We start from the raw sequence: 25,249 nt of genomic DNA on the forward strand, positions 1-25,249 counted from the left end.
AGCACCCCTCGTTTGCCTCGCCAGTGGTTCAGTCAGCGCTTCGCACCGGCGTCGCTTCGCTTCTCGCTCGAGATTCCCATCGGGCACGTCGTCCTCGTGCACGACCATCGTCGCGTGCCCCCAGTCGTCTCGCGAAATCAATGAGCCCGCGACATATCGGCAGGCACATCCGGGCCTCGTTCGAGTAAACCGCAATCGTAAAGTCGTGCCGTAACGGGAGAAAGAGAGCTGCTACGACGATAGAATCAGAGCCACTTGTCGCTGCAGCTAAAGGAAAAGGGAGGAAGAGAGAGAGAGAGAGAGAGGGAGAGGGAGGGAGAGACGTGTCAGCGAAAAGTGTCAAAGCGTGGACGAGATCGAGAGAAGGAATCGAGGACCTGTACGGGTCCTTAACGTTCAGGACGGTGCATGTCTCGGACCCCGTTTCTCAGTTTTTCCTCCGGCAACGCTTTGTCCACTTTCCTGAGGTAAGCCATGTACAATTTTATTGCACGCGTTTATACGAGTTTTAATAAAAGAATAATGAGATTTATATTGTACTTCTCAGCTGCACCGCTTCATATTGTAACAATTTTTCCCTCTACAGATCAAACTTGCTTCACAATAAAAAAAAAAAGCATTTTCACACTCCACGTCAGTCGGTATGAAAGTAATTAATAAACTTTTAATTTTATCGTCGACCGATTGTTCATCAATCATTTTCTAATACGCTACCACATGATAGATTGAAGTAACTTTGCGTAATATTTAAGATGGGAATAGTATATAAAAATGCTTTTTAAAGATGGAATGAAATATAAAAAGTTAAACAGTCGTTTTATTTCAACGAGATCGTAACACAATAATTAGAAAAATATATTATTTTTTAAACTTGTCAATTTTATTATATTTTAAATTTGCGTTTGAAAAACGCGATCGTACACGTCATGTCGCGATTAATCTCGATAATTAGCGACTGTGATCGAATATCAGTCATAAACGCGTTTTAAAAACGTGCCGCTTTAACGTTCCTTTGAGTGTCATATATCAACCGCGTATTGGCAGCGTGAGAAACGTCTTCGAGGGAAGATCCTCGGATTCACGATTTGATCTTTTATTTGCTCAATGTTCTGTCCGTTCGTCTAGCAATTCGAGTCTTTCTGTGCTCTCAGTCCTTTACCTCGTTACTTGGAAAGAAAGAAATTTTTCTTCTCATTGTTAAATTTGCAAAATCTCAAAGGGATGAATTTTTCCAAAGATATATAATTTTCAATTATTAATTATCGGCTACTAATTTTTCTTCACACAAATTTATACTGTTAATAAATAGGTATGTGCAAGCAATATTTTAAATATTAAATAATCTTTTCTATCGCAGATCAATATATTATCTCTGGTTGAATAGATCATTTGACACATGACAAATTGATTTATCGAAATCCCTTCGATGTTTTAGAATTTTAAAATATTAATCATTTTCTATTATAAATATTTAAGATTATTATAGTGCATTATTTATCGATCAAAAAATATTTATCTGTGATTTAAAGAAAATATATACTAATTTCTTATACATATAATATTTATTTCTACAGTAGTAGAGAAACCTTCTCTCTCTCTCTCTCTTGAATATCTTTTTTATTCTGAGAATTTCTTATTTTACGTAAGAATGTTATAAATATAAGATTAAAAAGTCACTATATAAGTTATATTCATGGACAAATATGCTTTCTACGAAAGTACAATAGACAAAAGATCGAAGAGATTGATAATTCTTTGTAAATATTAGCTTCAAACCGCAGCTGTATGGATTTTATATATCGCGTCTACCGTAAAACCGATTTAATCACAAAAAAAAAAGCGTCCACCCCGTGGCTGTTGGTTGAACATAGAGATTTTCCGCTAAGCGGTCGAGATAATCTTTCAAAACCCTACGTATACGCACATTATGTACTCGCCTTCCGCAAATAGCGCACGGTCTGCACACGTATAAAGCAACTGGGCGACATTTTTTTCTCGTTCAAGAAAAACTCGCGGCTTTGAAAGAGTTAATAATTATGTGCCCGTGTAGCGCGGGCTTTATTGATTCGCGAGATACGTAGGTGTCGCATCGTACACCCCGTAATAAGCCATTATGGCCACGTGCTCGTATTTGAAAATGTGACGTTTACAGCAGCTTTACAATCCCGAAAAAAAAAAAAAATAGGAGAGATCGGAAAGCTTTATGGCTATATATTTTTCAATAACCGATACACTTTAGGCCAGTTTGCACATACGCGAATTTTTATATGTAAACTAAAAAATTTCCTTGCATATTTATTAAAGATCCAAGAACGCGTAGCGCTTTATCTCCGACGATCCCGATGAAACTATATGGCGTAAGCGTACTTATCGTTACTATTACATCAGATATACCATCGAGAATATTTCTTACATTCCACCACGCATCGTAATTATTTCTTCGCTACATCCATCTTCAAACTTGATAATTATTTCATTCATCGTAGCTTAACTCTGATAGTACGAACCGATAGTAGAGTCTACGCTATTCAACGAACGTAACGCCCAAGTTGGCTCGTAAACTCGGCCTGGACTTGGGCCAAATCGAAATGCCATAGCACTATCGTCGTCGTGCATATAACTATACATGCAGCCGAAACAGCTGTTAACCCGACTTGTTGCACCGTCAACAGATGTAACGCGCTGCAACTCGTGAACTTTACCGCGAATAGACGCTCCTTTATCGAATAATTATAAATAAAATTTCGTGTTTAAAGTTGAAATATTGACGGTTGAATTAATTAAACTCTTTTTTTATTCGTTACATTTTATTGTACAATATATTACATATATATCAATGGAAAATTAAGTTAAATTTATTATTCTCTAATTTTTGCATGGATGTGAATGCGTATGTTAATGTATTAATTTTATTAAAACAGAAAGGTAAACGAAATCCACACGTAAATGCAATCAATAAATACGTTAATTATAAAGGTTAAGTTGTTACAATAGAATTTAATTCAAGTGAATTAAAATTGAAATTAAACGATATTATACAAACAACGTAATATTTTTTCAAAGCTTTTTCTGTATCTCACTCTTTATTTCTCTTTAATGAAATGTAATTTTTTTTTTTTTTTTTTATAAAAGATAATTAAATATTTCTACATTTAAGCCCACGTAAAGCTATCTTTATTATCAAAAATTGGGGATGTATGTTTATTGTAAGATTGTGGACTTTCTCATTTTAATGATGATTTTTAAAGCCGATAATACATTGCTATTAAAACTGTTAATATCAATCACATTTAACTATTTATAAAATAATAATTTTGAAAGATATTCTATTTTTTCGAGAAACACATATTCCTGCGCAAAATATAAATAAATCTACCGACTTATAGATAGAAAGTAGTAGGTAGTTTAGAGAAGAGTCGCCCGGAAAATATATTTATTCAGAAGATATTAACTTCGCGAGATGCACTTGGCATACAAATATTAATATATGCAAATAATATACATTTATTCTGTTTTTTTTTTTTCATGAGTTTATCTTTTTAATTCAACACACGTCGATTATTTTTTCTCCCGATGCGAAATTTCGACAGAAACTATCGTTGGAAAGGCTACGGGAAGCGAAGATATTATTTTTGAAATCCGCTCGATTTCTCGACCCGATAACCAAATTTATCGCACTTGCGGGGATAGAGGTCGTGGGGAAAATCTCTAGCTATTTCAGGAAGTAGGCTAGAGCGAAGATTATCTGCAACACTTGTAAATGCATTCACACGAACGCCGTCTCGGGAATCTCGGACGAATCGTAATTGTGCCATGGGGGCGCGAAGCGGCGAGGTCACTCTTTCGTTCGACGAAGGAACATCGACAGAATTTTGGCTCGCGAGGAAAGACTATGATAAAGTGTTTGATAAAAAAAAAAAAAAAAAAAAAAGGACAAATTTCCGTACCAATAAATCCGCGTGTCGTCAAATTTCTCGCGGTACGTCGAGCACGGCGCCTCTGTGCGATGCGCTTTTGTGCATGTTTCCGATGCATCGTTACGATACGCGAATTTTCGGTTCAAATGACAATTACTCAATAGACCAGTAATCTTGGTCACATCCCGCCGCACGTGTCGCAAAGAAATAACGCTGGGCGTGGCGTATAGCAGATACAGCAGCAAAATAAAAGATATTTGTGTACGTTGAGGGCATCGTATCTCCGCTCTTAATCTAGTGCGGTTTATTTTTCATTTTAACGCAGTTTTACTTTTTGGTTATCGAGTTCGCGCGATCGATATTTCCTTTGACGAAATTCCGCTTATTAATATATTCAATATTGAATATCTTGGTGAAATTAAAATTTTCAAGTAGTAGACTTAACTTGAGTCTGGATGGACAATGAAGTTTCGTTATTCAATTTCTCCTCAAAGGGATTAGCTTGAAAGAAAGGTCTTTTACTTTCGACGTTCCTACAACGACATTCTCGGTAGCTGTCGTTATATTTTCGTAAAAGGGAAGATTGATTGCAGATCGGTACCTCGTTAAAATTAAGACCAAAAATTCCAAAAGGATGATGTAAAAAAATTCCATGTTTAATCTACGAAATTCTATCTCGATACCGATAGCCAACTAAAAACGGCAATAGTACATTGACGTTGAGTTACCCCCCGGCTGGATTGATTACAATCGATTATCGATTCATCAGCAACCGATGCGGGATTGTCGCGCTCTTTTTGCGTCCCATCTTCGACACGTGTAAAGGTACGAGCGAGCACGGAGAGGGGACAAACGTCCGGAGTGCGACGAATGCGGTCGTTGAATCGCGATTATTGATCAATAGAGACAATCAAGCTCTTAATTACCGGGACGTGAGCTGGCATCGGTTGGAATTCGGTGCCGAGCTCCTCGTCGATTAGCTCGTCGGGTGAAAGCATCCTATCTTACTCGCGGCGACTCGCGGGCTGAAAATAAACTTGCGTCGTCGTCTCTCCTCTAAAATTATATCACGCTAGATATACCCTATATGTCTATACGCGAAATCTCGGCATCCCACGTACAGGAGGGTATATTCGCGGGTTAACGACGATGACGACGGATCCGTATATATCGTAATAGTACCTCGGTCACTTCCCTTCGTTCGCTATTTCCTTGACCTCTCCTCTTTTTAGAGACGATTTAATGAAAATTTAATCGGACTTAATTCAATTCTACTACCTCTTCCAATTCTCTCTTTTAAATTCCTAACGTAATTAACTTTTACACTCCAGAATTAGCTGAAGAATAAGCGATTGTATTCTTATTTCATGAAATGTTCTAGACTTCGGAATTATATTGATTGCGTTGATATATCTTTTCACAAAACGAATCTGTTTCAAACGGATTTTTTTTTTTTTTTTTGTATTCGCGCATAAAATTTAGGACACCCTTATACATGGTTGTACCCGGGTGTTGCCGAAATTACTTCCGGTACGTCAATGCAGGCCTCTCTTTTAGCCATCGCGGCTGACGTTGACACATCCGTCTATAATGTTTCCTCGTAAAGACATGAAACTCTCAATCCTCGCCGTTATCGGGGAGATCGTTGCTTACAGTATAATTCAAACGTTATTCAATGTTATTCAAAGATAAGGATGTAGAAAGCGACAATAACGGTAACGCTCGCGATAACGACGTGTAATCGTCGTCTGAAACTCGCAAACGAAACACAGTCGGCGAGAGCCGAATCTCTCTCAAATTACGACGCGAGCAAGCAAAAGCACTCAGTGGCGGTACGTTAGCGAGTAGTTAGTCCCGAGTTAAGTAACGAGAGGCGAATTGCAAGAGTACCGGAGGGAAAGAGAGGCGGAAGCGAGAGAGAGAGAGAGAGGGAGGCCAAATCACTTTTCTACTCGGAACGGATCTGTACCATCTAATTACGACGAGCAATTTATTGGCGAATTGAGAGCTCCGGAGGATTCATTTTTACTCGATTATCACATGCATTAGACAGACCTTAAAAGGCTATCCTGTACCATACTCTGTTGGCGATATTTGTGTTCTTGTGTAAGAAACAGAGAGAGAGAGAGAGAGAGAGCATATATATAAATTAATAAATTAAACAATAAATCGTGAACAATCAATTATAAGGTAATTAATAAATTTATCGTGAAACGAGTTAAACGAGTAAAAAATAAATAAGTAATTAATAAGCGATATATTAAATTGCTCTGCATCATTTGATGATTTCTTACAATCAGCCGGGCATATATATGGTAAAATCTGGAGAGAAAGATTTCTGGAAGAATGGCTTCTCTAATTGACATCTTTAACCATCTTGTTTTCGTGGCTCAGCCGATATCAGAACGAACGACCGGACGGCAAAGGGGTGGGGATGGTGAGAGAGGAGTAATCACCCTTAGGATTAAATGGGGGCGGAGTAATCGTTTACCACCGTAATTATACACTTGCGTAACTCTAGGTTTATATAATAATACTACTGCCCGCCGCGGCAAAAATTATAGGATGTTATGGAATTACAGGAGCGCGCGTGTGCCGCTCTCAAGTTATTAATCGCGTTTGTATCAAATCGTGCGAATGAAATATGCTGCGACGATTAACGCATGAAATGAAATATATATATATTATCGTCAACGATAATTAATTATTTATAAAATAAAATATACAGTTAAATATGAAATATCGCTAGATGGTATATCTGGCAAAACGCATGACGTATACGAGAGTGATACCAGCGCTTTATAAATGCAAGTGAGCTATTACAAACGTACGCGATTTCCGTTCAGAATTTATCGCTTACTACAACGGTAAATAATTTAAAAAAAAAAAAAAAAAAAAAAAAACCCGTAATCGATCGCTCTTAGAACTGTCGAATGGCGTAATAACGGCATATTACGTAAGTTTTGTTAAGCCTTACGTTTAAGACACCTGCGCAAACGGCATCGGCCACTATCTCGTCTCGGTCTCGCTTGTCCAGAAAATATTATGTCATTGAATCGTTAAACGCGCGCGCGAACGTTTAACGTGCGTTGACGGACGAATCCGCTTAGCCCGCGATTAAGCCGCGTAACGTTAAGAGGATATAACGCTCCGCGATACACTCCGTAGCTTTGTTTGATATCGCGCGTCGACGACAGGTCAAACAACGCGTTCATGATAATCCGATTGTCAATGTTGACGATACTAATCGAACGCGATCGATACACCTTGTTGTTCGATTGATATCAGAAGCCTGTACGACGCATCGCCGCCGTTAAGAGATCAACGCCGATAAGAGCTTTGTCGTGGCGCGTAATCGAAAAATCACATACAATGTCATCATACACGCGAGTAGAGTGTACACATTTGTCGCTCGTTTTCTTTTACGTTGTCTTTTATTCAGGATTGGGAAGGTTACTCTATAAAAGTAACGCGTTACCGTTACCGTTATTTTTTGTAAAAAGTAACTCGTTACTGATTTTAAAAAGTAACGCGTTACCGTTACCGTTACTTAAAAAGTAACGATTCGTTACTTTTCCGTTATGTTTTTGTTTTTTGTAATGCTAAAATAAGCTATTAGATTATAAAATTATTTAGTAATCAATATTAAATGTAATAATCTATGTTACACGTAAAAACTCTAAATTAGTCAATATATAGCAAGCGCTTTTTATATTAAACTTATTTAATGATTCTAATTTTTTATATTAATATCTTCACTTTTTAATATACTTATCTTTATAGGAATTTAAATTGTAATTTACAAATTTCAATTTTGTTGAAAATTTTTATCGAACATTATTTTTAAATATTGATAAGAGAAATATTGATATTATTAAGAGTGTATCCCAATATTCATTATCAGTATTGTAAAATCTATAATTTACGTTACTATAGATTTTCAGTACTGGCAGTGACTATCGGAATGCAGCCTATGATAGAAGGCTACAAAATATTTTTCAAAAAATACATCTATCGAATAGATATAAGATAATAAAAACCAAAAAATAACGATAAAAGTAACGGCTAATTCGTTACCGTTACTGTAAAAATGTAACGACGTTACCGTTATCGTTAACAAACAGAAAAAAGTAACGATCGTTAACGAAAAAAAGTAACTTCCCAACCCTGGTTTTATTGTATATCGGCGACTGGAACGATACGGTGAAGCGATAACGAGTCGGTAAGGTTTAAGTTTCGCAAACGTAAATTCTTCGGGAACGTGGAATCTCATTAATCTACTTTTTTTTTTTTAATGCAATCCTTGAGCAGAGATTAAGATCTAGAATTACCAACAGTTCAATTATCTTTAATTTAATCTCTTCTAAAGCGGAGGCATATCATCGAAATCTGCACGCCTCGCAGCCTTTAGCTTTAGCAAGTTTCTAACGTCACTGCTAAAAATATATATGCGAGAGATGCATCGCGCGATTGAGTAGCTCGAATCTTTGTATATTTTCGATCCAGACGATTATCCGTGACTCCTTTGCGGGATAGACAAGAGATAGCGACGGACTACAACGTCCGCATTTACACAGTCCCGTAGTTGAATCTAATTTGCACCCTCCTATCATCAAGGGCTATCCATTGCCATTTGCAGAGATAGATTCATCGCTAGACTGTAAGCAGATCGTTACTACTCCGCTCAGGGAATTATAACAAAAAACATCTCGGTTTAATCATCGATATTCAGGTAATATTTTCATTTTTCAATTCGCGAATATCGATTGATTTAACATCCGTCCTTTGCTTTTACAAGAAACAGAATGAAATTATTTCAGTAGAACTAATGAGAACATATCCTTTTCTATATGTTCCTCTACGAGATTATATTATATGGTAAGAATGTTTGCTTTGGAAAAAATTATTTATTAAAAAAAATTTGAAATTATTTATTAAAGAAATAAAAGATGAAAATCTTCTTAACGAAAGATTTAATCTACTTTACTTTAGTTTAATCGTCCCTTTAGAGAATTTCGCGCAAAAGTATCGAAGAGGAGAGAAAATACAAAAATCTTTCTTTCTTATATTATTATATCAAATCTAATTCAAGGAGAGGAAATAAAAAGATTAAAGTCAACCGACTTTGCTGAAAGCGTTTATAAATCCTAAAAATAGTAACAGGGACACGTTCGACTTTTATTTCGTGATATATTTGCGCGACGAGAAAAGATACGCGAATGGAAGAAAACGTCGATACTACCGAGACGTATCGCGAGACGAATAACACTCGCCACACTTTCTTCGGGGATGAAATATTAGAAGCTATCCGGGCCAATATACATATACTTTTTCCCGTATTTCGCTTTTCGTACATTTATAGTTAATACGAGGAAAAAGGATAAATAATGTAACTTCCCATTTCTCCGGCCTGGAACAGAGATAGACCCCCGACATCGACGGCAATAATAGCCCTCGACGTTAAAACAATTGCGGTCAGTAATTGCGATCTTGTTCGGTGGTTTAAGAAGAGCTCGACGATGCGTTAACGATCGAAATGCAGTACAAATGGGCTGCCGAACGTTGCTCGAAATGAAGATCAAACCAAGTTCTCTCTTACTCGCCCCGCGATTTACGTCTCGCCGTTTCTTAAACTACAACGAACGTGCCAGAGGAACGCGTTCAATTATATTCAAAGTAAATAGATTACCGCATTCCTGAGGAAAGAGATGGAGAGAGAAGAAAAGAGAGGGTAATATACGTGCAACGTGTTTTAATGGGAGCTTTAATAATTGCCACCCACACCCTCAGCACGGCGGGCATCAGGTGTCTTATTTAAATATTTATGAAGCTTCACCTCTTGCGTATACCGTCTCGAAACTAAAGTACGCGAAGCGGCACGCTGCTTTGTCCAGAAAGGTAAATTTGCCGAGCAGCGACGACGAGCATCAAGTTTACTTCATGTATTTTTCAAAGAAGCGCGTCCGCGGGGATCCTCGATCAACGATCCGTGTCGCCCTGCAATTTTTCTCTATTTATTCAATCTTTGAAGAAAATTCGAATTAATTTACATTATTGATAATTAGTACAATCGACGACAAATTTTTTACAATTTCGTAAAATAAGAAATCAAGGATATTTACGGTATTAGAAATTATTAATGAAGAATTATTTGTAAATAAGTAGTATCATTGATGTAGTGTTTTCTTTCTTCTTTTTTTTTTTTTATAAATTTCGCGGCATTAAAAAAAGTTTTAGCTTTCGATAAAAACGTAAAGTTATTTCATGTCTCTTTCTCTCTTAAAGAGAAATCTTATAATTACATAAAACGACTCAAGTAACACGTCGCTATTATTCATAAAATAATACTGTCCTTGTCTCTTCTAATAAAATCGAATTAATTCATATTTGACGATTAGTATAATCGACGACAAATTTTTACAATTTTGTAAAATAAAATGAAATCAAGGATATTTATAGTATTAGAAATTATTAATGAAGAATTATTTCTAAGTAAGTAGTATCACTGACGTAGTTTTTTTTTTTTATAAATTTAGCGGCATTAAAAAAATTTTTAGCCTTCGATAAAAACGTAAAGTTATTTGATTTCTTTTTCCTTCTTAAAGGGAAATTTTATAATTACATAAAACGATTCAAGTAACACGTCGCTATTATTCATAAAATAATACTGTCCTTGTCTCTTTTAATAAAATCGAATTAATTCATATTTGACGATTAGTATAATCGACGACAAATTTTTACAATTTTGTAAAATAAAATGAAATCAAGGATATTTATAGTATTAGAAATTATTAATGAAGAATTATTTCTAAGTAAGTAGTATCACTGACGTAGTTTTTTTTTTTATAAATTTCGCGGCATTAAAAAAATTTTTAGCCTTCGATAAAAACGTAAAGTTATTTGATTTCTTTTTCCCTCTTAAAGGGAAATTTTATAATTACATAAAACGACTCAAGTAACACGTCGCTATTATTCAATAATACTGTCTTTTGTCTCTTCTAATAAGTCTTCTTTGACTAAAGCGGTGTTAAGCGATATTCACAGAACTCGCTTCGTTGCAATCATTAGTCCTCCATTCAAGGTGCCCAAGTTAGAAATGCGCAGCGTTATGGTAAAGGTATAACGCGTTCTGTTATCCTGCCAGTTTCTGCAACTGATTGTGAGTCGCGTCTGCCAATATCCAAGTCGCGAGAATAAACTTTCCAAAGACAAACACAAAGAAGAATGTTATCGTTTATTGTATGGGATCCCTGCTGCTTAAATGCCCCTCTCTCCATACTGACATTCGAAGGATATTAGCATTCAAAGGACGTGGATTTTTGTACGATGGAAATAAATTCTAGTATTATTCCTCTAATACATTTTCGAAGATTTAATATTTAAAAACTGTGCAAGTTTCAAGAAGTAAGGAAATTTCAGCAAAATCTATTTTCTTTCTAAATAATACAATGTATATCAATTGAAAAAAAAAAAAAAAAATATATATATATATATATTTTTTTTTTTTTTTTGATAAAATGAAATTTTTTTCAATATTATTATTGCACGAACAACTTCCAGATATTCTAATATCAGCAGAAAGCAAGAAAAATATTCAAGAGGACTTGTATGAGACTGTAAAACGTGCTCCGGAGTGCTCGCCCTGCACTTTATTTTCCCTCGGCACTTTAATAAAAGTACTTTTACCAAAGTCTTCTGCCACGAATCAATCCAAGAAAATCCAATCGGAGTTCGTGCCTCGTGCATTCATGCTTGGATCTCGAATATCCCATTCTTTCTACGCTTCGTAATTCCTTCGGGATACGATATCGTCTGCATGTCTGGACATGATTGTTCTTCTTCTTTTATTGAAAGGAGAAAAAGCAAACTGAGACCAACTTAGAGACAACATTATTCGTCACGTTGTGCAAAATACGTGTAAAAACTTGTGTAATATTTGATTAAATTCACAAAAAAGTTTTGAAACTCAATAAATTTTTCTCGAAATTTGTAGGGGATTTGTACGTTATTGAAGTTTTTTTTTTATATGAAACATAAATGATCGGGAATTTATATCGAAAATAAGACTTTTATTTTGAAAACCAGGAAAGTATAAACAATACTATCTCTCTTTTTCGATTAAGATTTTTTTTCGATATTATTATTTGATTATAATTGTCGATCTTGTGTTCTTACAAAATAAAAGAAAAATATTTCAATGTAAAAATGTATCTTTAAAAATGCATTGAGGAAATGTATAAATTGCTACGCAATAATTTTTTTTATATACACGTATATTAAAAAAAAAATGTTCTAAAAATTCAGACATTTCTGTCTGAAATTTTCGGATCTGAGTGTCTGAAAGAAATTTCAAACAATCCATCTTAATCATTAGAGTCGTTTTTCTGAAAATTCAGAAGAGTATGTCTGAAAATTCAGCCAATGTGTCTGCAAAAACACCGCAGACGCTTTGTCTGAAGTTTCGGTCAATTCTTTTACAGCGTATCGCTCCGTTACATGAAATACAGGTTGTTTCCGTTCCATTTTAAGTTAATTAAATCATGCGAGAAGTTTGAAATTCAACGCGATACGCATCGTGTCCCCGAGAGTGAAGAGTAAAAGGGATTAAGGGTTAATACCGCGTTCGCGGAGGGTGTAATTTCCATTTCCTCCACAGCTGGAGGCGTGCGGCCGACTTCTGTGCTGCGTGCAGAGGCTCTGCAAGGGCAGAAGTGCAGCCGACGAGCCAGGCGAGCATCGGATCAACGCTCGCGGTCGTCGAGGAGCGAAAGCGGAGCCGGAGCTGGTGGAGGGTCAGGGTCCCTCGGGCCCGGAGGATGGAATGCTCGCTATGCCCGTCAGCCCGAGTCCCGCGTCTACCTCGTCGCAGGAAGACGCCTGCAAACCGCCACCGCGTAACTGCTACCGCCTCGTTATGCTCGGCAGCGCCCGTGTTGGAAAGACCGCCATTGTAGCACGGTAAAGGCGCAGAATTGACGAACCGACGACGTTAAACCGAGGCTTTGAGACGAGAGTTTCCCTCCTTTATTCGTCTACCTCGTCCCCTCTGATTGATATTTTTATAAATATCCTCTACGTTTTTAATATAACAATTTACGTAAATATGTTTTATTCATTTATTTTTAATTGTTATTTGGGTCTTTCCGATATTTTCCATTAAAATAATTGCCAGATTCCCGATTCGTTTATGTTGTGCGAATTTTGGTACCACGTTCTCTGCGTTCCATCTTCTAAATTCTATTCGTCGCGCTCTCATTCGCTGGATCGATTACTAATAGCGCGAAACAATATGATTCAATTAATCTTTGAACCGTTCTGTCGACCTCACCGCTTATTGTGTTTGCTATTGTTACATGACCGCTGTCACCGCGGGATAGGATATCGTAAAACCGAGGCCGCGCCTCGGTGTGTTCCTAGGAAACAAAGCGTAATTCTTTTCAATTGGATCGGCCTGCTAAAAAATTGCTAGTTAATTATATTTCCTTTCTCGTCGAGGGGAAAAAAATCAGAGAGCTGTTTCGAGTTATTATAGAAACGAGATAAAAACTCTCGTTCGTTTGTTTGCCGCTCGATATTGTGCTCGATGAATGCCGAGATTTCGCGAAATGTCGAAAATTTGCTAGCTTCGTTAGCTTGAAGTTATGTCGACTATTCAGAATCCGATTGCAATTATGCGATGCTTAAATGCTAAGCGCAATTTTTCCTCGACACGTACGCATATGGTAAATAGCAACCGCTAACGAGTTCATTTCAAAAAGGAAAGATGGACGCTTTTATCTTTTCGTTAGATTTGCATATATTTTATGTATTGTACTTTATGTATTTAATTAAATTGAAGAGAAAGCCTTATATATATATATATAATTCTTACAATATTCAAGATACAGAGAATATTATAAAATTACAATAATTAAAAATATTATAAGACGCTATCTTATTAATCGATTGTACAAAAAAAAAAAAGACATTTCTAAAAATAGAAGTAAATCTAAATTTGAAATTCAAAAGATAAATATATATTTAAAAGATAATTATATTATACAATATAATAGAGAAAAGGATAAAAAAAAAAACATAGGGATCTCTCCTTCTCTTTATCCTGAAATGACGAATCGATCGCGCGGTTAAAATCTCCACCGTTCACGTTTCAGATTTCTGTTCAACAAATTCGAGGAGAGCTACACGCCGACGATAGAGGATTTTCACAGGAAACTTTACAGGATCAGGGGCGAGGTTCACCAGCTTGATCTGCTGGATACAAGCGGAAACCATCCGTTTCCGGCTATGCGACGATTGTCCTTTCTGACGGGTAAGCCCATCCGACTTATCTCACCGGAGAAATGCTTCGTTTCAAAGAGACAGCTCGCATTCATGGCGCCGTGAAGTTTACGAAAACGTATTTCTATCGATTTTAAAATCCAACGCCGAACAATGACGTTTAGCTTTCATTTAATGGCTCGGGACAAATTAATGGATATTTAATTCTTGTACGAACGCATGAAAAATTGCACGTTTGCGGGCGATTGCGCAAATACAACGCGATGCATTTTGTATGAGAATACGCCAGATTGTGGTAGATGAAAAATCAACCGCGAAAACCTCCAAACGCTTTTTTCTTTTCTTTCTTTCTTTTTTTGCCGTGAATACAGTTTGGTAAATGTTTAAACGTTTTAAATTTTTAAACGCGCGAACGCGGTTGACATATATATATACGACGAGACGTTCGTCTAAAGTTTAACGCCCCTATTTAATTAATACTCGAATTTTGTATCGGCGCGTTTTCGACGACGGCGGAAACTTTCGTTCCCCGATATAGAGAAAAAGATGCCTAGAATCGTATAAGCAATCTTTTACAATGAAAAAAATCCACCGAGGATTTTTATCGTCAAACTAGCGCTTCGCAAGTTTCACGACTTTCGCGAAATCCCGTATCCCCGGCAACGACAGTTCGCTACCCCGTGCACATGGGTAAAGTTCGAGGGAAAAGTCTGCCAGGGATAACGGATACCGGAATTTCTGCTAGCTTCGAAATATGAAGTTACGCGCAAAGTATCGTATGAATATCGATTAATTTCGCAAAATCGAGGTTTATCCGTTACACAAAAGATGCAATTTTTTATAATAAAAAGTTTGCAGTCTCACAAATATCAAAACGGTCGTGAATCATCTATTTTTATTTATTTATTTCTTGCCTGTTTATATCTGTTAAAAGCATTTTATTATAAGATCGAGCATATTTAAAAAATTATAATCTTTATCATTTTTTTTATATATATTTTTCATTTCTCTTATATTAATAATAATATTAAACAAGACTGTTTTTTTTAAGGAGTTTTTTTTTTTTTTTTTTTTAACAAGTTTACATTTGTTTGATCGATTGACTTTTTACACTTACATGTAAATCTCTAAACGTTGTACAATGTATTGCTTTGTATTTATGTATTAAAGAGACACGACAATCTCCAATATAGCGCGAATCCGCAAAGTTCGTCACAATATTCGACGCGTTAAGCGAAAACGGGATGTTCAACGGGTCGTGAGTCCGAGGGACGAGGGTGAAGACGCTTGTGATAAGTGGCTGATAGTATCGAAGGATCTTGTATTGGCGAAAATGCGAGGGGATGTACATTCGCTCGATAACTCATGTCAGTTTCGTCCCCCTTCTTTGCCATCTGGTAGCTTTGTCCCTACGGCACACACGAGGCCGTTTGGTGTCCTATCGATTTTCTACGTGGATCTGCCTTGTCCCTTGCGTCACGTCACGTTACCACCTGCACCTGATAACCTGATATCGGCTCGTGCCGCTGGACGCGCAACAATTGCATCAGCGTCGCGCTTGTCAAGATGGCAGATGGGCCGAACTGAAAATACATATTTACCCTCGGACGTACATATATGCAAACGTCACGTCGACTGGCGTGAAACTATTATAATCTAAGTTGCGATTTATATACAGGGTGTCCTATTTTAATCACCTCAGGCAAATATCTCAAAAACCAAGCTCGAAAGAGAAAAATGTTTCCAGACAAAAGTTGTTTGGTTTCGAGGGGGCCATAAGATGGTACCATTGGTTTGACCTTGGAAAATCATTTGAAGGTCATGTGAAGGTCAACTTTAAAATCTTAAACGGAAACGCACATTTTTTATTTAGTATTCTTGTAGCTTGACATCGAGAGCTTTCCAAAACACTATAATAAAGTATTTTTTCATTAAGCACTTTTTGATTTATTTTATATTTTAATCTGACATATTTTTATATAAAAAATTAAATATTTCGTAAAATATTCAGTTTTCGATAATCTTATCGTAATACTTCTATGTACAGAATAATAAGACAAATTAATTAGGGCAAAAAAAAAAAATTGTTTAAAAAAATACATTGTAAATAATTTTCTTAGAAACAATTTTTTTTTAATACTAATTGATTTGCCTCATTATTCTGTACATAAAAGTATTACGGTAAGATTATCGAAAACTGAATATTTTACGAGATATTTAATTTTTTATATCAAAATATGTCAGATTAAAATATAAAATAACTCAAAAAGTACTTAATAAAAAAAAATACTTTATTATAGTGTTTTAGAAAACTCTCGATGTCAGCTACAAGAATACTAAATACAAAAATGGGGATTTCCATTTAGGATTTTAAAGTTGACCTTCACATGGCCTTCAAATGATTTTCCAAGGTCAAATCATTGTCACCATCTTATGGCCCCCTCGAAACCAAACAACTTTTGTCTGAAACATTTTTCTCTTCCGGGCTTGATTTTATATGAGATATTTGCCTGAGGAGATTAAAATGGGACACTCTGTATAACGCACAATTCCCAAAACGGCGCTAATATCCGGCGAAACAATGGCAAGTTACAATGGGAGAGCACGACATACAATTTAGACACGAAGATACTAAAAATAGATTTTGTATTTAAAAATTTCATAACTATTAATATATGTATATAATATTATTTATATTAATTTTACAATTATTTTCTTTATTAAATAAATTGTTGTATTTTATAACAATTTCCTTGGCTTTTTACGGTTAATATTTTGCGTCTGATATTTCTCGTCAATTTTATAATTATTTAAAAAGGGATGATAACGTTCTTTAAAATTTACACAATTGAAAATGTCCGATAGCAATAGTTTTCCCTTGGCAACTTAAATATCCCAAACCGCTATTTATTTTTCTTTTTTGTTTGAGCCGTGTTATACAAATTGCACTGGATAAAACCGATACTCGTCGTCTCTTGGCGAATTTGTTCAATACATGCGCCTGGAAATGACCATGTATCGTCGTATGTCGCCACAGTAAAGGTGACCCTCGTATAATAGAAGCTCACGGCAGAATTAGACACGTAAATCCGAAGAATTTTTAAATTGCCGTGCGGAATTGCGTGCGGAAATCAAGAGTGCCACCGTCGATGGGAATTTCATCGTCGCGTTTTTAGTTTTGTATTCCGCTCGGCGCTCGTGCCGCTAGAACATTCCGCGCATTCGGCAAAGAGTCACGATTCCACATTTTTCCGATCGCATTTTTCTCACAGCTCCGCGGAGATCTTTTAATAATTCATAAATCTCTCGGCCGATCGAGGGAAAAAAATTTCATCCATCACAATATCAGTTCGCGTGTTGACGATACGTTCGCGCAATTCTATATGTATAAACATCGCGTTCGTATCAAGAATTATTTGTTTTTGTCGATTGTAAATATTTAATTGCGGGTATTAATTTTTTTTTTTTTTTTTTCTTGAATTCTCTCTTGGTACAACAATTAATATATAAAGTCATATATGTATGACTTGCGCTCGTCGAGAGAGTGAAAAAAGGTTTATGCGCGAATCCGCCTGAATATGCCTGAACATGTAGGAACGCAATATGACCCCGATTCGAAGACAATGAGCCTTCAGACGGGGCTCCGGCTGTTGCGAGAGGAGAGAATTCCTTTCGACGCCAAGGACTCGAACTTTGCCGCATAATGGCTGACATACATATATTTTCATCTCGTAGCGCGGGGACAATATCGGACCAGCTTTCGCGCGTTTCGCGGGAGTAAAATGTTTCGCGTGGTAGTAGGAAAACAGTAGGATTTTCGAAATATGAAGATTGAACTTAAAAAGCTCCTCGACAATGGAAGGAGGCGCAAAAATAAATTAATGATCGAATATATGGCTCGTCTTTATAGTTTGAAAATTGTATTTGCGAGAGGCAAAGAAACCTTGTTATATATATAATAAGTTTTAAGACAATGGTAATTCTATCTCATGAAATTAAATTCAACGTAATACATGTATACAATTTTGCGACTTAATTATATTATAGATTTATCTTGATAGAAAGCTCTCTCATTCTTCCGCGTACAAGCAGAGTTTAAGACTGACGCACATCTTTGTCACGAGATCGAATAATTGGAAAAATATATACATATTTGATATGTCAAATTATTTTGTTGCGTTTTATAAAATTAATTAGAGAAGATAAATAAAAGAATCATTAATTTTCCAACAATGTATAATATTTATATAACAACGTATTATTAATTATTACGTATACTATTAATTTAATAATAAAATTTATATAATAATATAAAATCATGATAGATTCTTGATAGCAAAACACAAAATGCTTTTCAAAAATTTCATTCCACTATAACGCGCAGTTAAAGACGATGTTATTATTACGTGAGGTACTTAGCGATATCTTTTAGCGAGAGAATACGCGATAATAAAACCAAGCGAACGATTCGTCGAGTTTCCCCATCGGACAAGCTTTTTGTTCCCCCGCAAAAGCAGCCAGTTGATCCTACTCGCGCCTTTTTGTCCGCGACGCATTTTTGTCGGAAATAAACGGAAACGGTGCGCTTCGTAAAGACGAGACCCGGAATCGTTACACGCTACACTAGCGTCGTTAGGGTGGATTTATAAATAAGTATACGGGGAGAGGGTCGCACCTTGTCGTAGTAGGAAGTAAATCGGTCAGGATAAATATTCATAATCCGTAGCACACGCATGTGACTCGCGTGACAGTTATAATTATTAGTCCGTATGCAACAGCGTGCAGAGGACTCTCCCATCCGGCTCGAAATAATTGCATCCTCGAAATAATTGCATGTCGCGTATAATAGAGATTTGAAAGGGACAAAGGGCGAAAGAGGCTCGATATTTTAAAATCACCATTTGCTGCGCGTACCGTGAAACATCGTTAATAGGATTGCACAAGATTCGAGAGATAAGATAATATTCGTAAAGATATCGTATTGAAAATTTCCGGAAACTTGAATCTTGTTCTTGGTCTCGTCTCGCATTGTCTCGATTTTATTATCAATTTTTATCTAATATTGAACAATTGTTTAAAATAATATTTAACAATATATAATATTACTATATTTATGTCATTTATTTCCCAAACGCGCGTTTCGTTTTAGCTAAATAATTATGTATTATTTATTTTGTTTATTGTATTGATTTTTGTTTCTAAATATTTTTATTTATTAAATAAAATTTTTGATGTCCGTATAATATAAGTTATTTTTTTCTCATTTAATTTATACATAAATCAACTTGTTTTAAAAACCAAAATAATTTTCACAAGACGAATAATTTTAATCTTAATCTTGCTATTATCTTGATAACTAATTAAAAATCTTGTCTCGAATTTTTTTCAAAACAAGACAGGATAATATCAAGACTAGGCTTTATATCTCGTGCAAGATTAACCGTTAATATATACAATATATATATATATATATATATATATATATATAAACTCGCTTTACGTAAGCTTTATGTAAAAAATATGAATTGTTCGAGCTATATATTTATCCATAATATATTTTCAATAATATTTAACGTCTAAGAAAAAATAGAAGTGCGCCGTGTTCGGCTAATTGACCCCAGCTCAGACACGATAACGAATTTCGCAGGGGATCTCTTCGTCGTTGTGTTCAGTATGGATTGTCGGGAGTCGTTCGAGGAAGCCATCAGGCTGAGGGAAGCGATCCTCGAGACTAAAGTGAGCGCGACTCAAAGTGCCACGAAGAGCAGAAGGAGCCACTACAGTCTGAAGGTCCCTATGGTCATCGTGGGGAATAAATGTGATAAAGATGTAAAGTACGTCTCTCTCCTCCCCCTTTTCTTAACCTTTAGACTTATGAATAATATCGTTTTGTCATCGTATCTTTGAGTCGTGTTATCATCTCAAAAAATCTCTCTCGTTCACTTTATTAGAACGGTCACGATAGAAGAAGCCGAGCAATATTGCGTAAGTCAAGACGAATGCTGCATCTTCGTGGAGGCATCCGCGAAGCGAAACTATCACGTGGACGAATTATTTTATCAGTTATTCGTAGTGGCGGGTCTACCTCTGGAGATGGCTCCGAATCATCATCGAAAAGTACCGCTTACCTTTGGCTCGCCGACTATGCTACCGCCGTCGCAGGTAATTAACGATTTTAATAATGCTCCATGTCGCACTTTTAAAAGTTCGTTAAACTATAATTTTCCCAAGATTTTTAATCGGGCACTCCTGTATTTGAAAGCCTCGCGTAAAATTCGATTGAAAGTCGACGAAGCGCGCGGGACGATACACGGGTCCGCTGTTGCCTTTTCGGTGTCGCATCGCGATCGATTAAACGAGGATTATCTTTCACGATATCGATAGGGAAGGCTGAAGAGCCTCAAAGAGTGACGCTTTTGTTTTCAGCCGCGGCACAAAGCCACTCTCAGCATAAAACGTCGGCTGAGCGATGCTTGCGGGGTCGTGGCGCCGAACGTGCGACGTCCCAGCATAAGAACGGACTTAATGATCATGCGGACGAAAACGTGCTCGCTCGCGGCCGCGAACGAGAACAGCACACCGGGATCCAGGATCACGCTTAGAACGGGAAGAATCGAGTCCAGGAAGGCCTGCACGATACAATGATATTTCGAACAGTTGTCACGCGCGTGGACAAATTTCAATAGATATATGAAAAATATGATAACGCGTTTTAAAGCGATCTTTAGAAACGAGTATCGCTCTCTCTTTATACGATCTTTGTATACTCCTGCCTATTATAATTTTATGCCTATTAGAATTGTGTACGAGGTACTATCTCTGTTTATTTTAATTTATTTTATATAATTAGCGTTATTATTATTATTATAATATTATTTTTAATCTTCGATAAAAAAATCGGTCTTCTTCCAATATTTCTTGCAGGACGAGAAAAGTAGTGATAACTGAATTTGTGTTAATGGAAACCTCATATATGCGATCGAAACTTTCAGGTATACGATTGTCAGACTTCGCTGGTAACGCGCAGATAACGCGCAGAAACGAATACTCGCGGACGAAGATCGCAAGGGAAAATCATATTTAAACCGACCACGCTACTCGCCTTAATTAATTAACGGAATATAGCTTTAGCGTAATGTCCCGAAGGTAAATATGTATAATTAGCTTAAGATGTGATCGAGTGAGAGAAAGAGAGATTGAGAGAGGTAAGCCGTTACATTAATTAATCGTGCTCGATCAAAAGCTAAACGGGAAATCAATGCCTCGATTAAGAAGGATAAGATCGTTTGACATTTGATCGGAGGGTTCTCCGGTAGCAAGATGATTGAGTTGCAAGAGAGAGAAAGAAAGAAAGAAAAAAGAGAGAGAGAGAAGGAGCGCACGTACTCTTCCTATTAGAACAAATTTTTATCGAAATTATTCTGGAAAATTCTTCACGATGAGAGGACGATAATGCAAGATCGAGACTTGTCAGCGTTATGCCGTTATATGAGATTGCAAAAATCACGATGAGAAAAAAGCTTTTTATCGAATTGGTTAACTGCGCCCACCGTGGGCCTTATTCGAGTTCTGATACTTTCTGAAGAGGAGCGTTTATATTTTCGCATAACATCTAGAACGTTATTAATTTCATTAATCGCGCTCGATTAAAGGAATGAATTTGATCGTTTTTCCTTCCGCTGAATTTTTTTCCGTGCGCATCTAGCGGATTTTCGTTAAGTATAAATGCCCCTAAAATAAATTTTATTACACGGCACATTTCGTATTCTGTTAATGATCAATTTGTCATCTTCGATTAGCGAGACCACACACATTGTCAATGACGAGACACGTATTACATTCCACATACGTGCATACAAAGTCAATCGATACTTTTGATATCCCATCCTTCCTTTTTTATGCATCTCAAACCTGTTAATACAGATTGGGCAAACGCGAAAAAATTTTCCTTCTATCGATTGCGTATGCGCTTAAAAAATATATAATTTAATCTTCTTGCGTGTTTAATTTAAATAATAAGATCAGATAAAAAGATTACAAAAATTGAATTTGAATATTTTATATACAGATTTTAGCAATACAATAGAAAATTTATTTATGAGAAAAGTTAACAACAACAACTTCATTTTTCTTTCTGTCAAATTATCGAAAAAAGAGTGAGCATATTTATTCGCGAAGCATATTTATGAGCCAAAGCTATTTAACGAATGTGAATTTATTGAAATTGTATGTATGTGTGTGTGTGAAATTTTTTTGTTCTTTCGAAAAAAAAAACTGTTTATTACACTAAAAAAAAAAAGTTGTTTGGGACTTGACTAAATGCGTTCAACTGATTACTACAATATTTTTTTAATTGAAATATTTAAGTATTTAAATTAAATACGATATATTAAATCTAACATGACGTATTTGACTTAAGTACTTATACTTAAATATTTCATTAAAAAAAAAATGATAATCAGTTGAAATTTAGTTAAGTCAACAACTTTCCTTTCTCAGTGTACTCATTCGATGAATGCATTTGGATCGATGGGACGTTATAGGCACATATAGACTTGTGAGTATCCGAGATATGGGATAAGCATCCGTTCTCTTTCCATAGACTCGGCCATAGTTACTCTTTAAGGTACAATCAATAATTTGACCAATTAGACGACCCTTAAATCGATCACAACCGAAAGCAAGCGCAGAGCTGTGTTGCTGCAATCGCTAAGAACAAAGTGGAAAAAAAAAAAATGATTATAGTCGCGAACATGCGCGATTGTGCTCGCATTTTTGTATCAAATAAATGACATTTTCTCCATGTCTTTACACAATTTTTTTGAACCGTACTTATATCTAGTCTCCGAACAAAGCCGATGCTGATATATCTGTATTTTTCTAAAAAAAAAAGAAAAAAAACAGTTTCTCACCCCGAAGATAATATTGCGATCAGTTTCCAAAGCGAGATATGAATTTAATAATTGGACGCTTGTACTCTGATCGCCTGTGGAGCGAGAAATGGATTTAAACCAGATTTTCATCATTAATCCCGCGGGCTACGATTCGTCGATTATCGCCTTCGGCAATTCTATCTTGTTGGTTTGATCGATAACTCTTCAATCGAATTTTCTCAACTATTAATTGCTTCGTTATGGCGGAATAGAAAAAATTGTTATAAATGTAAACGATATAAAACTCAATGCATTCATTAAATTTTCGGGAAAATTCATCGCCCATTGATATAATTTCAGCAGAAACACGTCTCTGATCGTAATTTTATAATTGAAATAATATAAAGTGGCATCACACATAATTTAATGTGTTTTAAAATTGTATATTTATAATCTTTTTTAATTTTTCAAAATTACACAACGTATTTCTTTTATAAAAATTAAAAAAAAAAATTTCTTTTGAAAATATAAGTATTTTAATTAAATCAATGTATTCTTTTGCATAATTTCCGCGTTAGATTTTGTTCTAAAGTCGTATTTAAAAAATTTTCAAACGCACATGGTAAATTGAATTACACGAAAATGCGAAAAGGCATTAAATATTTAATTGATACGATTGAAATTTTAGATCGGACGATGCATTTTTCTAATAAATATTAGCCATTTATTTGCATTTTTGACATTTTCAATAAGAAAAGATCACCAACTATTCTCGTTGAAACTAAAAGCACTAGAGAATCGTTTTGTTATCTGTAAAAAAACTAACACAAGCGCAACAGTTCAATAAAACTAGAACAAAAGGAGACTCGAATGAGTTTTCGTTGTTGATTGAAAACAGCGACGCATAGAAATAGTACACTCGATGTAACCGTGTTAAAAATACCGCCTCTCACAAAGTATGCTAACAGTAAGATCTTCTTTTAACTTGATAAATTAATTTAATAATACGAAACTACCTTTGTTGTATATAAATACTTCTATATAATTATTCACTCTCTCACAAGTTTAATATAAATTTTTGATATTAATATATCTTGCATTTTATGATATCAATCAAGGAAAATATTTTTAGTAAACTGCAACTATCTTGCAATATTTTTTTATAACATTTAAATTATACCCTCCAATCATATAGCTATTTTTTTCAGATAAAGAAGAGAAACATGTTATAATTTTGCAGTTATTTTAATTTAATGCTTATGGAGAAAATATACGTATCATTCATATTTATTTATTTACATATATTTGTTTTGTTAATTATTTTACAAATATACATATAATTCATATTTATTTATTTATATTTTATTAATTTTATTAATTACTTTAGCGATAAATTCAATTTTACGTATACTCAAAGAAATTAATAGACAAACATGGGCATTAATATTAATTTTAACGATGATACATGTATACATGTATATCACGTAGATTTCCCATGGGAGATTCTCGGTGAAAGATTGAAGATGTTCCAACACTTCTCTGATTCAAAATTTACATTTTGTCAAGGATGTATGACTCATGAGATGGGTTTGAAGAAAGCCATCACCGTTAACAGCAGTTTAGGAGAAGGGCACAATTACACAACATACGCATTCCACGCTCGTGGAATGTTTAATTAAACTCTGACGAGAATTTAGAGAGAATTCCAGACACTGTACGACATAACAGTGATCTCTGTATACGTACAGTTTATGGTATATCTTTGCAACGCACTGTCGAACCGCGATATTGGTTTTTAAATTCAACTCCACGCACACAGCGGGTTATGGTTTATCTTAGGAGATGGTTTTGATGAAAAAGAAAAACTATTGCTTAAACATGAAGTAATAATACATATCTCACCTTGACAATATGCAATCGTTTTTCTGATCGGGAAGATTTTTTACAGGGAACACACGTAATAGCAGAATATATCCTTATTCGTAATCATAGTAATGTTAACAGTTATTAATTTCGTCGACAAAGCTATCGACGCGACTTAGTTTAATTAATATAAAATATTTTCCCTTCGTTAGAAATGAAACTGTATTGACATCGTAAATATGCGTAAATATATTTCTATGACATCAATTATTGTACAATATTTCAAATGGCGCTATATATGTATATATATTTTCGTGT

General features: G+C 35.4%; 1 protein-coding gene across 3 annotated transcripts; it reads left to right on the forward strand.

The window, feature by feature from the left end:
- The first annotated feature begins 202 nt into the window (after window positions 1–202).
- Window positions 203–23,392, forward strand: LOC138939445 (GTP-binding protein Rhes). 3 transcript variants are annotated; one of them, XM_070307237.1, is made up of 6 exons: window positions 203–467; window positions 12,574–12,875; window positions 14,069–14,226; window positions 19,843–20,029; window positions 20,147–20,357; window positions 20,622–23,392. In XM_070307237.1, the coding sequence occupies exons 2-6, from the start codon at window positions 12,739–12,741 to the stop codon at window positions 20,838–20,840; spliced, it is 912 nt and encodes a 303-aa protein (XP_070163338.1). In that variant the 5' UTR covers window positions 203–467; window positions 12,574–12,738; the 3' UTR covers window positions 20,841–23,392. The 3 variants fall into 3 exon arrangements, 2 of the variants coding, with proteins under 2 accessions (XP_070163338.1, XP_070163337.1); XR_011447857.1 differs by lacking the exon at window positions 203–467 and having other exon boundaries at window positions 12,644–12,875; window positions 20,622–21,341; window positions 22,695–23,392; XM_070307236.1 differs by lacking the exon at window positions 203–467 and having other exon boundaries at window positions 12,644–12,875.
- Window positions 23,393–25,249: the final 1,857 nt, after the last annotated feature.

The sequence above is a fragment of the Polyergus mexicanus genome, unplaced genomic scaffold (assembly GCF_030449975.1).
Source record: "Polyergus mexicanus isolate NDT 795.1 unplaced genomic scaffold, iyPolMexi1.0 SCAF_14, whole genome shotgun sequence".
Classification (NCBI taxonomy): Eukaryota; Metazoa; Arthropoda; class Insecta; order Hymenoptera; family Formicidae; genus Polyergus; species Polyergus mexicanus.